Source organism: Chlorocebus sabaeus, chromosome 9 (assembly GCF_047675955.1).
Source record: "Chlorocebus sabaeus isolate Y175 chromosome 9, mChlSab1.0.hap1, whole genome shotgun sequence".
NCBI lineage: Eukaryota > Metazoa > Chordata > Mammalia > Primates > Cercopithecidae > Chlorocebus > Chlorocebus sabaeus.
In genome coordinates, this window is record NC_132912.1 from 115,001,576 (window position 1) to 115,017,526 (window position 15,951).

The following is a 15,951-nucleotide window of genomic DNA, read 5'->3' on the forward strand; positions in this document are numbered from 1 at the left end:
GAAACTAAAGAGATTCTGAGTCCTCTCAGCAAAGTCTCTGTGCATTTGACATGTGAGGGGTGAAGTCCATTTTATTTTGTTTTTGTTTTTTTATCTTTATTTGTTATTTTTATTTTAAGTTTAGGGGTACATGTGCAGGTTTGTTACATCGGTAAACGTGTGTCATGGTGATTTGCTGCACCTATCAACCCATCACCGAGGTACTGAGCCCAGCATGCATTAGCTATTTTTCCAAATGCTCTCCCTCCCCCAACCCCACCTGCCAACAGGCCCCAGTGTGTGTTGTTCCCCTGCCTGCGTCCATGTGTTCTCATTGTTCAGCTCCCACTTATAAGTGAGAACATGCACTGTTCCTGTGTTAGTTTGCTGAGGATAATGGCTTCTAACTCCATCCATGTCTTTGCAAAGGACAAGAACAACCATTTGACCCAGCAATCCCTTTACTGGGCATATACCCAAAGGAATATAAATCATTCTATTACAAAGATACATGCAACCCAAAGGAATATTAATCATTCTATTACAAAGATGCATGCCTGCATATGTTCATTGCAACACTATTCACAATAGCAAAGCCATGGAATCAACCCAAATACCCATCAATGATAGACTAGATAAAGAAAATGTGGTATGTATACACCATGGAATACTATAAAGTCCATTTAAACTAAACATCCTTGCTGAAATCCGTTCCTCCTGCCACTGTCTACCTATTGCAGTTCTGCAAATCTCCAGGTCTATGAAACTCAATCTTTCAAACAGTAACCTGGTCTAAGCTTTATTCCTCTATTACATAAAGTCACAAAGGTTATGCCCATTTTGCACAGGAAGAAACTGAGGCCTGAAAGGCTGACTTGCCTATAGTGTGTCCCAAGTTAGCAGTGGGAGCTCGGATTAGCCCAGCATCCCTGCCCTTCCATGGTAATGCTTTTGTCTCTGAAAGCTAATCCACAGAGCAGTTCAAGATTGTTACTAGAATTGAATGAACTCAAGACTAAGAGAATGGAGAAATCAGCCTCCTTTGAGTAAGTCAAACAGAAACACTGCTGTTACTCCTAACAGCTCACCCAGCATGTCTTGATGAGAATGGTAGGCAAATATCACATATGCCAGGCCAGTGATCAGCACCTGCTGTTCCTATGCTCAAATCATGGTGTTGACTCCTTATTGCCCCTCTGCACTCAGAGTGTAAGATCCAGTGTTTAGTTTTTTGAGGTGTTTTTTTTTAGAGTCTCACTCTGTCACCCAGGCTGGAGTGCAATGGTGCAATCTTGGCTCATGGCAACCTCCACCTCCCAGGTTCAGGAGCTCTTCCTGCCTCAACCTCCAGAGTAGCTGGGACTACAGGGATTACAGATGCCTGCCACCACACCCAGTTAATTTTTGTATTTTAATAGGGATGGGGTTTTGTCATGTTGGCCAGGCTAGTCTCGAACTCGTGGCCTCAAGTGATCTGCTTGCCTCGGCCTTCCAAAGTGCTGGGACTACAAGTGTGAGCCACAGTGCCCAGCCAGCCCCAGTCTTCTTGATCAGTCCCCATAACTTCTCTAACCTCACCCAAGCCCCGCTCCCCACTCTCCACCCTCCTGACTCACTTACTTACTCCAGCCACACTGGCCTCCTTGCTGTGCTGCCAGCCACGCTCCTGCCCCAGGGCCTTTGTCCTGACTCAAGCATTCTTCCATGGATGGCCACATGGCCCCAATCTTCACTTCCTCCAAATCTTGCTCAAATGTCACATCCTCAGTGAGGCCTCCCCAACCACTGTATTTAAAACTGCAACCTGCCCTTCCTCATACTCCTGATCTTCCTTATCCTGTTCTGCATATTTTGCAGCTTTTCTAGATAATGTCCTATGGTCTAGAGTTGCATATTATATCATTTACTTACTTATTGTTTGTCTCCCCTGCTAGAATATGCCAGATCGTTGGAGGCAGATACCTTTGCTTTGTTCGCTAACAAAATCCTGACTTAGAGTCCATCCCAATACACAGAACAGTGCCCAATACGTAGTAGTTGATCAATCCATTGTGGCTGTGATTGTTATTGTTGATGATTGTACTGGGAATCAGATCCTACACTTCCCAACCCACGCTGAAATCTGCTCAGGCAAAAAGTAGAAACAAGTGAGGGCGGGGGGGGGTGTTGTATGTGCTCGGTCCCTGTGTCCTTGGGCGATTCAGTATAACACAGTGCCTTAATATCCCTGAATTTCACTTGTTTCCCATTAGTCAAATTTCATTGGTGTAAATGAGACATACGGTGTGTGCCTCACCATAATGAGAAAATCTAGAATACACGATTATATGATATCCTCATCCCTTCTAAGACGGCAGAGCATCCTAAAAGACAGAGTTTCTCTGCTCCTGGAGGATCGCTCTGTGGTCTCACGTGCTTCTGTCTTTGGGTTGATTCTCATCCCCACCCCATCCCAATTCATCTGCTCCTGGCAGACCCAGCTGCTCAATCTGAATGGTCATAATGCCCAGTGTCAATTTCCTTCCAAAGAATGCCAAGTTCTCCATCAAGAAAGAAGCTCCCTTTGTCCTGGAGACATCCGAAATCGGTTCAGACCTCTTTGCAGGAGTAGAAGCCAAAGGGTTAAGCATTAGGTAAGTACATTTCCTCCAAGTTTATATGTTTAAATGCAAAGAAATAAAAAAAAGACTAGCTGACATACTTTTTAATCATCAGATATTTGCAGGCATAAGATTCTCTGTTTCAAAGTGATGCCATTTTGTTTTATTTCCAGGTTTAAAGTGGTCTTGAACAGCTGTTGGGCCACCCCCTCGGCTGACTTCATGTATCCCTTGCAGTGGCAGCTGATCAACAAGGGGTAGGTACACTGTCTAGAAACAGGGCTGAGCGGTGGAACCGGTCATTTATTGGGCTACTTTGCTCTGGCGTGGCAAAGCTTGGGAGGAAGAGGTGAAGCCTGCTGGAGCTACATCAGTGATATCCTCTGTGGTTCCAGGCAAAGGACAAATACTAAGAAACAGGACATAGTGCATTCTAGGGACTAGATACTGTTCTGAGAGCTTTACCTTGTATCAACTTCTTTAAGCCTTACAACAAGGAAGGTAGTTTTCCTATCATCCTCATTTTACAGATGAGGATACTGAGGCACAAGAGAGGGTAAGGTCTCATAGTAAATGTGTGTGTGCGTGTATGTGTGCATGTGTGTATGTGTGCAAGAGGAAGTGAGCAGGCTGAATTCAAATCCAATTATTCTGACAACAGAACCACGGTGATGATGACTAAATTAAATAATCCATATCGAAAGCTTAGCTGATGGTACCTGCTAGAGAGTCCAACCATTTTAAATAAGATCATTGTTTTTATTACTAATTAGGTAGATAACCAGGAGCTCTTACAATCTGGAGTAAAGCACTAAAGTAGTACTACAAGTGCGCCCTAGAAAAGCAACGCTGGAAGTCACACACAGGATGGTTTAGAAACATGCATGGAAGGGAGAAAGACCAGATTACAGGCCCTGGCAGCTATTGTGCAAGAGCGATAAGACATGAACTGCTATTGTAGCCAAGTGAATGAAACAAGGTAATAAAAAGTAGGGAGATGCTTCTACAGGAATGAGAAAATGTAAGAACAAATCAGATAGGAAGTGGAGGAAAGGACAGTGCGAGAAACATGGGGAGTAATGGAAAAAAAATGGCTTTGTGTTCTTAAATCTCTGAACTACGAAGCTGAGGAAGAGTATTTGGATTTGGCTGTTGGAGAAGGAGGTTTTTGGATAAGGAAATATGGATTCTCGCTGAATTCACTAACAGACGTGTTAAGCTTCAAATGATGATTGCCCAGAAGTACTTAGAATTGTACCATTGGAAATCAGAGGAGAGACAGAGCTAGACAAGAGATGTGGACATCATGCACATAATTAGCAGTAAACAAAGAAGAGAACATTCTCTAAATACAGCACATAACAGACCAATGTGCCTGTGTTATTCTCAGAACCCATCAGGCCAAGGACAAATTAATGTCAAGGATAAAGATAATTAGATAACTAAAGTGGAGCTATTTTGAACCTGTATTTTTATTTAGCAAACACTTATACAGCTCTTACAATATACCAAATATTGTTCTAGGTAGGTGTATTACAAATATTAATTTATCTAAATGTCATTAATTAAATCCTCTATAAAGTAGATAGTATAATAATCATTATTTTATAGAGGAGAAAACTGAGGCACAGGTCCAGAAACGTGCCCGAGATACGGAGCTAGTAAGGAGAAGGCCTGGGATTCGTACTCAGTCAGTGTTACCTCCTGAGTGGCCTGGACAGGACAGGCTGGCCGAGGCACGTCTACGCAGCCCAGCAATGCCTCCTGTAGAGATGGCAGCTTAATTTGGGTGTTTACCTCACATCTGCCATTGAGTGATTCAATTCATTTAGCCTCTGTTAGCAATGGTGCAATTAAATGACTTCAGGAATTCTGAAATAACTTATTGACCTGCAGGGACCTGAAATTGCTATCAGGCACTGGGAACCTCTCTCAGGCAGTGGTCACACTAGGCAAAGGCTTCTGCCACCCCTGGAATCATCTCTCTGCAGGGAGTTCTAGTGCTGTTGTTCCCCTCTGGCAGATGTCCAACATGGCTGAAAAAGGGATGCCTGTGGCTTTGGGTGGTCTGCACAATTGTCCTCGAGCTCTAGTGTACACACAAACTGCCTAGGGTGCTATTACATATGCAGGTGCACTGTAAACCTACTGGATCAGGACTCTGGGGAAACCCAGGGAATCTGCATTTCAGCACAGTCAGATGTAAGACATCCCGATCCATTTCTACATTCTTCCTAATTGACATGGCACCTCAAAGTTGGAGATACATGCACAAAGTTCAGTGTCAAAGGGGAGAATGGAAAAGTCCACTCCCACAATCTCCAGATGATTTTTGCTCACACTGGGCCCCTTTGGAAAAAAACCCAGTTTACAAAAGTTCCTGGACAGATGGTAGGAGATATATCATCAGGAATTTCCCTGTACACATGGATGCCCTGAAAGCAGCATACTTATCTCAAAGAGCAATCCGACATGGGAAAGGAGGCTCGTGCAGAGAGGGCATAAAAGCCTCCTATGGGCTTCCACCATCTAGAGGCAGCTGCCACTGAAATGTGGGTACTGCAGCTGGTGCCAAGAAGCAGCAGTGCCAAGGCATCTAGACCTGCCTATTTTTTGCCTGCTCCCCACCCCCTGACAAAGCTCTGCTTACATTATTTTCCACTGGCTGACACCATGCCTGGGGCACTCTGGCTGCAAAGAGCTATTTTAAGAACTCCCATCTTGAGTTCATATGAGGATCTCGGGTTTATTGACAAAATGATCCTACAGAAGTATTGTTTCACAACTTGGAAAATGCCACAGTTTCATCACTGTTCAGAGCCCACCACACACAGACCCAGCTCTGACCCCTGGTCCAGATAAAAACATACGGCATTCCCTCACTTTACTCCCTCACTCTCACACTTGACTTCCTTAGCTCCTGGCTTTAGCTTGGCTCCCTGTTGTCCGTTTCTGAGGGAATGGGGGTGGGGTAGAAAACATCGTGAAGGTTCCCTGGGGTAACTGGACCACTCTCTGGCATGTGTGCCGAGTTTACAATACAGGAAGAAAGATGCTTCAGTGTCGCATTAATCTGGGGCTTGCTGTGGTGCTACTCAGGGGTCTGATGCTTTCGATACATAGACCTTTTCCTGCAGAGGGACAGACACTGGTACCCCTTGTTAACTGCAGATAACAAACCCCCACAATGGTATGGGCTTCTCTGTACAGTCCCAAGAATGATTGTGTCTGTTTCCAATACCTAGTTAAAGGAATGGCACTTAGGTAATCAGTCTTTGTTAAATGAAAAAGTACGTTTGCGAAACCAAGATTTCTTTTTTTTTTTTTTTTTTTTTTTGAGACGGAGTCTTGCTCTGTCGCCCAGGCTGGAGTGCAGTGGCCAGATCTCGGCTCACTGCAAGCTCCGCCTCCCGGGTTCACGCCATTCTCCTGCCTCAGCCTCCCGAGTAGCTGGGACTACAGGCACCCGCCACCTCGCCCGGCTAGTTTTTTTTTTTTGTAATATTTAGTAGAGACGGGGTTTCACCATGTTAGCCAGGATGGTCTCGATCTCCTGACCTCGTGATCCACCCGTCTCCGCCTCCCAAAGTGCTGGGATTACAGGCTTGAGCCACCGCGCCCGGCCACCAAGATTTCTTAATGTTGGCACCTTGACATTTGGGGTGGGACCATTCTCTATTGTGGGGGCTGTGCTGTGCACTGTAGGATGTTCAGCAGCAGCCCTGGTCTCTGCCCATTCACTAGATGCCAGCAGCACTTCCCCCAGTCTGGATAATCACAGTGCCAAATGTCTCCTGGGGCACAAAGTAGACTCCCAAGTGAGAACCACCAGCTTAAACAAATGTCCATCTGTGTCATTTTTTTAACTGAATTATTACCTTTGAGACTTTGGAATATTATACAAATATCTCTATATTCTCATTATAGAGAATTTGGAAAAACACATGAAAATACAAAGAAGAAAACCAAAAATGTCTGTAATTTTATCACTTTGTATCAGCCTGTGTTAACATTTAGATGGTATCCTTCAGTCATTATTTCTGTACTTATATTAAAAACGTGACCACATTTTTACAAAGGTAACTATGTAGATATATATATATAATTTAAATAATATACCATAAATACAAATTTTCAATGCAAAACCTCACAGTTCACACACAGAAATGTGTTGGGTGTGACTTGAGCTTAGGCAGCTGTGGCAACAGGGGCAATGCTGCTCCTGGTGCCATTGTCCTTACTTTGTATATCCCTCAAGGGCTGGACATATTTCAGGGCTGTATATCCCTCAAGGGCTGGACATATACTTTGTATATCCCTCAAGGCTGGACATATTTATCTCCTAGGGATTTGCTTTCTTTGGGACACAGGTGCAACTTACTAAAAGTGTGGCTCTTATAAGTCACTCCCCTCCCATTGTACCTTGTCTGTAGAATGTGGACAGTCATACCCACTTCCTAGCTCATCAACTTGACCTCACAGTTGTGAGGATCAAGTGAGGTGCTGCTAATCAAAATGCCTGGGAAGGTTAGAGGCCACATAACCACCTCGGGAGCCTTGTGTGTAAATTGCTCAGCAACTCTTGCTGGAGTTCCAGGAGGTGACAGTTCACTCTTCTTCCCCCATCTGCCTCAGCTGCCCCACGGATGAAACCGTCCTCGTGCATGAGAATGGGAAAGATCACAGGGCAACCTTCCAATTCAATGCTTTCCGGTTCCAGAACATCCCCAAACTCTCCAAGGTGTGGTTACACTGTGAGACGTTCATCTGCGACAGTGAGAAACTCTCCTGCCCAGTGGTGAGCTGTCTCTCTCCAGGAGGAAAATGTTACCCAAAGGGCACCAGAATTGGAGGAGCTGGAGTTTAAGCGGGGAAATCAAAACCAGGCCAGGGCAGCTGTGTGCCGAGGGCATCTGGAGGAAATGGCACTGAGTGTAAGGGCTCGTGGGGACAGATGCTCTGGACCCTATCCGCCCTGCCTCCAACAACCCACATGGTCTGGCATGTGTCACCTAACCTGCCGGGACCTGCTTTCTCATCCTTAAGTAGAGTGTGGTCAGTAGTGATGGCCCTTCCCTCATCAGAGAGCAGTGTCGGTAAATGAAAGTGATAACAGACATGGAAATACTTTGAAGAAGTGGAAAGGGCAAGGGAAATTCAAGGTCTAGGTGGCAGGGACAGGCTGTGGGCATAACTTAAAGGGTGAGTGCTTTTAGTCTTGACTGCACAGCCCGAGGGTTCACCTCTGTGACTTCAGAGAGATGCTGTAGAAAATTCCGACACTGGGTCATGGCTGATTTGACCATTGTGACCTGACAGGCTGTGCTTTAACAAGCCAGCAGTCATCCTGGTGCTCACTCAAACCTGAGAACCACCACTTAGACACAGACATGCCAAATCTCAAACTGTTCTCCTTTCTGGTCTCTTTCAACTGGAGACCTCGGTGTTTCCAAAGAGGCTGCTACCCACACAGCCTATCGTAACCAACAAAAATAAGGTCATAATCTCTATTGCTATTGATTCATTTGGCCAGAAAATGGTTCTTTATGAGCACAAATAGCAAAAGGGAAAGAAATCAGAGAGTGCAGAGCCAGGGAGAGGACGGGAGAGACACTGTACAGTTGATCAAAGGATAAGTATCGGTGCCATATTTTTAAAGAGAAAGAAACGAAAATGAACCAGAATACATTTGCAAGTGTCCGCTTCTCTAATTATAGTGGCGGGAGTGATAGTAAGTAAAAGCCTTATCAAAGGAAACGGTATCAATCCCTTCCACACTCGATGACCTCTTCCAGCAGGATTCCCTCTGGCTTGAAGAGTTAACAAAGTAAAGCTTTCTTTTTGAATTCAAGTTGGAGAAGGGATGAACAGTGTCTCTCTTTTTTAAAAAAGTAACTCATATCTGTTGACTGGGGAATTGTGGCTCCATCCCATTTGTGACCTTTTTAAAATGTCTTTTCTTTCTCTTTTCTCCCCTTTGCTCACTCGTCATCCCACCTTCCCCGCTTCTCTCCCCTCTGCCTCTCTGGGTCTTCAGACCTGCGATAAAAGGAAGCGCCTCCTGCGAGACCAGACCGGGGGAGTCCTGGTCGTGGAGCTCTCCCTGCGGAGTAAGCGTCTCTGTTTTCCAAACGGTTGAGTTCACTCTGGGCTGCATCCACAGGCACAGCCGGTTTGAGCATTTTTACTGAATTGCCAAACCAGTTGTGCCTGTGGGCACAACCTTTGCCTGCTCCTGGAGTCTTCTAGCCAGGGGTGGGGAAGAGCTCAAGCCAAATGAAGGAGTTGAGGTTTGTTATCTACTCTGGAAGTTCTATCTGCACCCTAAATTCAAATACCCCCAAGGAATGAGGAAGTGCTGAGCTTCCAAACAGAGCATGCAGTGAGCAACAATAATAGAAAATGAGATGTCATGGGGCCGGGCATGGTGGCTCACGCCTGTAATCCCAGGACTTTGGGAGGCCAAGGTGGGCGGATCACTTGAGGTCAGGAGTTCCAGACCAGCCTGACCAACATGGTGAAATCCCATCTCTACTAAAAATACAAAATTACCTGGGCTTGGTGGGCCATGCCTGTAATCCCAACTATCAGGAGGCTGAGGCAGGAGAATCGCTTGAATCTGGGCGGCAGAGGTTGCAGTGAGCTGAGATCACCACTGCACTCCAGCCTGGGCAGCAAGAATGAAACTCCGTCTCAAAAAAAAGAAAAGAAAGAAAGAGAGAGGAAAGAAAGAAAAAGAGGAAAGAAAGAAAGAAAAAGAAGAGAGAAAGAGAGAAAGAAAAAGAGAGAAAGAAAGAAAAAGAAAGAAAGAAAGAGGGAGGGAGGAAGGGAGGGAGGGAAGGAAAGAAAGAAAGAGGGAGGGAAGGAAGGAAGGAAGGAAAAGAAAAAGAAGAAAGAGAAAGAAAAAAGAAAGAAGGAAGGAAGGAAAGAAAGAAAGAAAAAGAAAGGAAGAAAGGAAGAAAGAAAGAAAAAGAAAGAAAAGAAAGAAAGAAAGAAAGAAAGAAAGAAAGAAAGAAAGAAAGAAAGAAAGAAAGAAAGAAAGAAAATAATATGTCATGAGAATGTCATGTGCACGTCAAAAAACCTTTACTGAGTATCCAGCACTGTCTGGCCTGGGCAGGGTGCTAGGATTTCAGAAACAAATGTGACCCACGCAAGCCCTGTCCTCAAGGGATTTACTCTCTAGCAAGGAGAGAGATGTTAGACACTAAGGGAAAGAGAAATTACTGTTAAGGGGGTGACAGTGGGCTGGTGCCATGGTTGCACAGTTGATCATCACTAATGTGAAAATCCAAAATCCGAATGCTCCCAAATCTGAAACTTTTTGAGCACCCACATGATGCTCAAAGGTCATGGTTACAGGAAATGCTCATTGTAGCATTTTAGATCTCAGATTCAAGGTTTTCAAGTTAGGGATGCTCAACCAGTATAATGCAAAGATTCCACAAAAAAAAAAAAAATCTGAAATCTGAAACACTTCTGGTCCCAAGCATTCTGGATAAGGGATATTCATCCTGAACAGAGCAAAGGGATTCAACCTAGTGCAGGGCTTTGCAGAAGAGCTCTGCTGACAATCTCCAAGTGAGACCCAAAGGATAGTGTGACATGAAGGGTGGGCAAAACCTGTGGGAAGGCAGGAAGCAGTAGCGGCTCTATCTTAGAGGACAGTCACCAAGCTAAGGCCAAGGGCCAAGGCCCAGATGCCACCTGGTTTTGTGGCCTGCAAACTAAGAACAGTTTTCACATTTTTATATGGTTCAAAAACAGAATCAAAACAACAATATTTTGTGACATGTAAAAATTATATGAAATTCAGGGCCAGGCTTGGTGGCTCATGCCTGTAATCCCAGCACTTTGGGAGGCCAAGGCAGGTGGATCACCTGAGGTCAGGAGTTCGAGACCCAGCCTGGCCAACATGGCAAAACTGTGTCCCTACTAAAATACAAAAAGTAGCCGGGAGTGGTGGTGCACACCTGTAGTCCCAGCTACATGGGAGACTGAGGCCAGAGAATCACTTGAACCTGGGAGGCAGAGGTTGTAGTGAACAGAGATCGCGCTACTACACTCCAGCCTGGGCAACAAGAGTGAAACTCTGTCTCAAAAAAAAAAAAAATATGAAATTCTAGTTTCAGTGCCTTTAAAGAAAGTTTTATTAGAACACAGCAGCACTCGTTCACGTAGATACTGTCTACAGCTGCGCACTGCAACTACAGGGTGAATTTGTGGCAGCAGAGATGGTATGGCCGGCAAAGCTGACAATATTTACTATCTGGTTCTTTTCAGAAAGCTTACCAACCCTTGCCATGGAGAGAAAGTGTTGTGAGATGAAACTTTGTAAACCTCCAGTATAAACTGTCTGAAAGGCAATGGAGCACCTGATGGTTTAATCAGGGGAGGATTGCGGTCAGGTTTTGTGTTTTACTTACTTATTTATTATTTATTTATTTACTTATTTATTTTTTGAGACTGAGTTTCGCTCTGTTGCCCAGGTTGGAGCGCAATGGTGTGATGTCAGCTTCAAGCAATTCTCCTGACTCAGACTCCTGAGTAGCTGGGATTACAGGCACGTGCCACCACACCCGGTTCATTTTTGTATTTTTGGTAGAGACAGGGTTTCATTATGCTGCCCAGGCTGGCCTCAAACTCCCAGCCTCAAGTGATCCGCCCACCTCGGCTTCCCAAAGTGCTGGGATTACAGGTGTGAGCCGCCGCCCCCAGCCAGGTTTTGTGTTTTAGAAACATCACTCTGAGACTTCTTTCCGTGATCTTTTCTTAAACTTGCTGCATTCTCTCTCTTTACTCACTACAGGCAGGGGATTTTCCAGTCTCTATAGCTTCTCAGGTAAGGAAAAGAGACACTTCTGGGATTTCCTGGGGCTGTGCTGTTAAAAGGCAGTGAGTATTTTAAGAGAAACTTAACTTTGGCCCCAGCAAAACTTTTAAGGATTGAAAATTATAGTTTAAAGCACACCCGAGTGGGGCAGAGGGGGCGAGATCAAGAGGTCTCCCTCTGACCAGCCCCTGAACTCTGAAGAGAGGGAGGAACTGAAGGTAAATTGGATGAAGCAGAACTGGACCTCACTTCCCCGTCTCAATAAAGGCTTCCCTTGGGTTCCAACATTTGGAGAACAAGATTTTCAGTGATCTGTTCATTCAACAAATATTTGGATTCCTGTTATGGCTCTGTCTTTCATTAACTGAGTGACCTTGGGCAATGACCTCACCCCTCCATACCCCAGTTTCCTCTGTGGAATTGGGCTAATAATTGCCCCTGTCTACATGGCTGTGGTATAGATATTTAATTACAGCTAAGGGCACTGAACGATGCCCAGCAAACAGCAAATACCCAGTCAGGGTGAGCCATGATCATGATGACTGTACCAGGAGCTGGTCTTGTGGCTACTGCCGTGAACAAGACAGACAAAGCCTCTTCTTTTGCTAGTATGTGCAAAGTATTTGGGGTGCGATGGGGGACGTGATTTAGAGAGCGGCCAGGGAAGCCCCTTAGAGGAAGAAACATTTCAGCTAAGACCCAAGATCTCACCTGAACAAGAAGGAAGCAACTACATGAGGAGATGGGGTAAGACAGTTCATTTATTCAAAATCTCACAGCCAGATTTTGCTCTCATCATTACAGGAAAATCATGTAAATCAACTTCTAAAACTCTAGTCCTAGATTCTCATCATTTTTAAGTTCTATAGTGAAAGCCCTAGAGTACAATGCACCATCACTGATTTCTATCTGTCAGAGGTCCACAACCTAGGTTCATCTGTCAAGTTCTTTGAACTGATAAAAGTGAGCTACAGAATCCCCAAGAGATGAACAAAATAGACTTTGTCTAAAATGTATGGAATTTTATGAAGACCCCTGAGTTGACTCTTGTTGAGTTAATTCTTTTGTTAACCCTTTCAGAACTGTCTCTGAGTGCCATCTCCCTCCCCTTCTGGTCCGCAGACGTTCTCCACCACCTCATCATGATGTTGGGGATTTGTGCCATATTGTAAGAGTTAGCCAGGCCACTGCCACTCCTCCACCCACAATCATCCTCAGCAAATGACAAACACGTTTATTGTGCTGCCAAAAAGAACAAACAGAAGACCACATTGTTGGGGAGCAGAGAATAGCACTTTGCCAAATATGTGCTCCAATCATTTCTGTGAATTCAGTGATGCTTTCTTCTTTCTAAGAAAAACTTAGGTTACTTCCCATGGCCCTTAGATCTCACAGTCCTTCTAAAGCTGTGGGAGGAGTCTCCTTTCTCCATACTCAAGTCAGGGCTGCAGTGAATTCGTTTGAAAGCTATTTTAACTTTAAAAGGTTAGCATACCCAACCACGTACCGCTGAGCATTTTGAAGAGAATATAGGGTGCAACTACAAAGTCAACGCTAAATACAGAACACACATTAATAGCTGACTTTGCCGAAAAGGGGCTTTGTCATTGAGGCAGTATCATTCTACCTAAGGACCAGAGCTGAGCTCCTAGGCAGGGGGTTCCAAACTTTCAACTGATGACGTGGGAGATGATGTGGGAATCAGAGTGGAATACAATAGTGTCGCTCAAACCTAATGATATAAAGGAAATGGATTCTTGAAAACGCCTAGTACTGACCTAATTTGTATGTATTATACCATCTGTTAAATACATAAACATGATATAGGTATAAACTCTGTGTTTTTATAGCAGATGTATACTTCTAAAGTCAAAATAAAATTACAAATTAAATAGGAATATTTGCAAAAAGAATAACCACAAGAAGAATACAACTCACATTAATTTAACCTAATAACATGGCATTGCCCCCAGTGAAACCGCTGCTGGAAACATGACTATAAGGTGACTCCAATGACACAGGTGTTGTGAGTTTGGTGACTCAATCCTACAAATAAATGCCTTGTGACACTCAATGCTATTTTTCTCTATTTGCTCTACTAAAAAGTTTTCATTTATAAGAAATGGTCTGATCTCATTTAGCTTTCACTTAAACATCGAAGCTTACATCTCTGGTTTTGTCTCATTCACTTAAGATGATTAGAATGAAGCTAACACAAAATCAGAAACACAAATGCAAATGTGGCCAATGAAATTATGCAGTAGCACATCTTGGTAACTGGCCACCCCAGTGATCCAGAAAATGCCCATATGATTTACATTGTCAACAAAATACAAACTGAAATTCTGGTAGAGAATTGGCTGGATTGTGATAGGAAAAGGCAGAGTTCTAAGTTCTTAGTTATGTAAAGACTTAATTAGGAGGCTTATAATTTGAAAACAACACATGCGTTTGTCTCTCTGTATTTAATGTATTTGAGAAGTTTTGCAATCTGCAGTTTGATGATTCTTTTACAACTTGTGTTAGTGAACTCAGAAATTAAACTAGTTATGAAATCTCCAGATACATGAAGTATATGTTTGTTGAGCAATAGGCTAGAGTAAAATGACTCAATCTAATCTAGACTTGGTGCCTAAGCTGGAGTTCCAACGAGTTTAGGATCTCTTCTTTCTGTAAATTCAGATTTTTTGTAGTCAGGAAAAACAGAAGACATATTTTATTGGTTCTAGTAGAAAACTCTTAAATAGCATGCTCATAGCCATGTTCAAATCCTTTGCTGTCAGAATAAACCAATGTTCTATTAGTTTTGCTGTATTTCATCATTGTGTTTTATGATCTTGTATCTCTACCTGGTGCTATGGAATAAATAAAATGCCTTAAAATAAATAACCTATGACTACAGTTTACAGTGTTAATATATCATGTTGATAGCTAATTCCCCAATTCTCCCAGGGGCTTCTACAACTAGAACTTCTTAGACTCGCATGTATGCCACAGACTTTTTTTTTTGAGATGGAGTCTAGCTCTGTCACCCAGGCTGGAGTGCAGTGGCACAATCTCAGCTCACTGCAAGCTCCGTCTCCCGGGTTCGTGCCATTCTCCTGCCTCAGCTTCCGGAGTAGCTGGGACTACAGGCGCCCGCCACCACGCCCAGCTGATTTTTTGTATTTTTAGTAGAGACAGGGTTTCACCATGTTAGCCAGGATGGTTAAGACATTGATTAACATTTTGGGGAAAAGGTCTTTGGGTCATCCCTGCCTATAAAGCCCGAATGTCTCTCACCAGCAACTGGATGTGTTTTGACTTGACATTAACTAACAGCCTCATGATGTTTGATAACCCTTCTTCTCTCATAACTTCTCCTTTGAGAAAATAAGATAAAGTACTCTCAAAACAAACTCTTGTAAATTCTCATTAGTTCTAAACACAACAGAAACATTAAGGAAAAGAAGAAAAGTAATTCTCCCCTAGGTATCCTTAGCTGACATAGAAAAAATACTGAATATAGATTTAGAAGAGTGTTCTTATCAAAATTCTTAGTTGTGATCCATAAAGACACTCTCGCTTTCTCCTTCTCCATGTACGTATGTGTGTGTATGTATGCATGTGTATGTGTATATAGGAGGGTGTGCATATATATATGTGCATGTGTGTGCATATGGATGTCTGTGTGTGCACACGTGTGTTTTTGTGTGTATGAGTGTCTAGATGCCAAAGGTTTATGTTATGATGTTCAATAGGAAAGGCAGAACTAAATCTATATTACATGAACACAACTTATGTAAGCATATGGGCTAGGGCTGGAAGAAAAAAAGACACACACACACAATACGAAGACATGATAATAATAGGCAACTGCCTTACCTGGCCCCATTCCTTCATCTGCATATTATTTTCTAATGTTCTTTTAATGTCACAGTGATGGATTGCTTAGTTACTGCTACGCTTTTATGTATAGCTCTATTAGTCCTTAATATTGCTTTATGACATGCAATTATACTGTCTTCTCCCTAACTAGACTGCAAGCTAAAGATCAAGAGAAAGTTTATATTCTCTTGTGTACTCCAGAATGGCACAGGGCAAGTGCTTAATAAATGCTCCTTGGATTAAAGAATGTTCACATGAATAGGTGGACGGGTGGATGGATGAATGGATGGATGGATGGATGGATGGATGGATGGATGGATGGATAAGTGGATGGATGGATGGATGGATGGATGGATGGATGGATGGATAAGTGGATGGATGGATGGATGGATGGATGGATGGATGGATGAGGACTATCCTAGCTCTCTAGGAGGCCTCATAGTAGAGGTGGCCTTGTTTCCTTTCATGGTTGAGCAAGGTGTTTGGGATCCAGAGCCATTATCTCAAGAAAAGGAGTTATGGAGAATGAGAAGATAAATTTGGCCTACTGTCTCCATGCTAAAGTAGCAGGAGAAAGTCTTCCTCTTCTCTCCACATAAAAACCTTCTGCCTTCTCTCCCTTTAAGTATCAGTCTAAAGCCTTCAGTCCCCAATGCTGAAGGCCTCTGGGGA

General features: G+C 43.6%; 1 protein-coding gene across 1 annotated transcript in view; it reads left to right on the top strand.

Moving 5' to 3' along the window:
• TECTB (tectorin beta) overlaps positions 1-14,279 on the top strand; it is a 45,903-nt gene extending 31,624 nt beyond the window's left edge. The window contains exons 7-12 of the mRNA XM_007964098.3: positions 2,509-2,612; positions 2,753-2,836; positions 7,215-7,377; positions 8,617-8,689; positions 11,389-11,421; positions 12,493-14,279. Of these exons, the coding sequence (XP_007962289.1) occupies positions 2,509-2,612; positions 2,753-2,836; positions 7,215-7,377; positions 8,617-8,689; positions 11,389-11,421; positions 12,493-12,584 (549 nt within the window). The 3' untranslated portion in view covers positions 12,585-14,279. The remainder of the gene's footprint in view (positions 1-2,508; positions 2,613-2,752; positions 2,837-7,214; positions 7,378-8,616; positions 8,690-11,388; positions 11,422-12,492) is intronic.
• Positions 14,280-15,951: the final 1,672 nt, after the last annotated feature.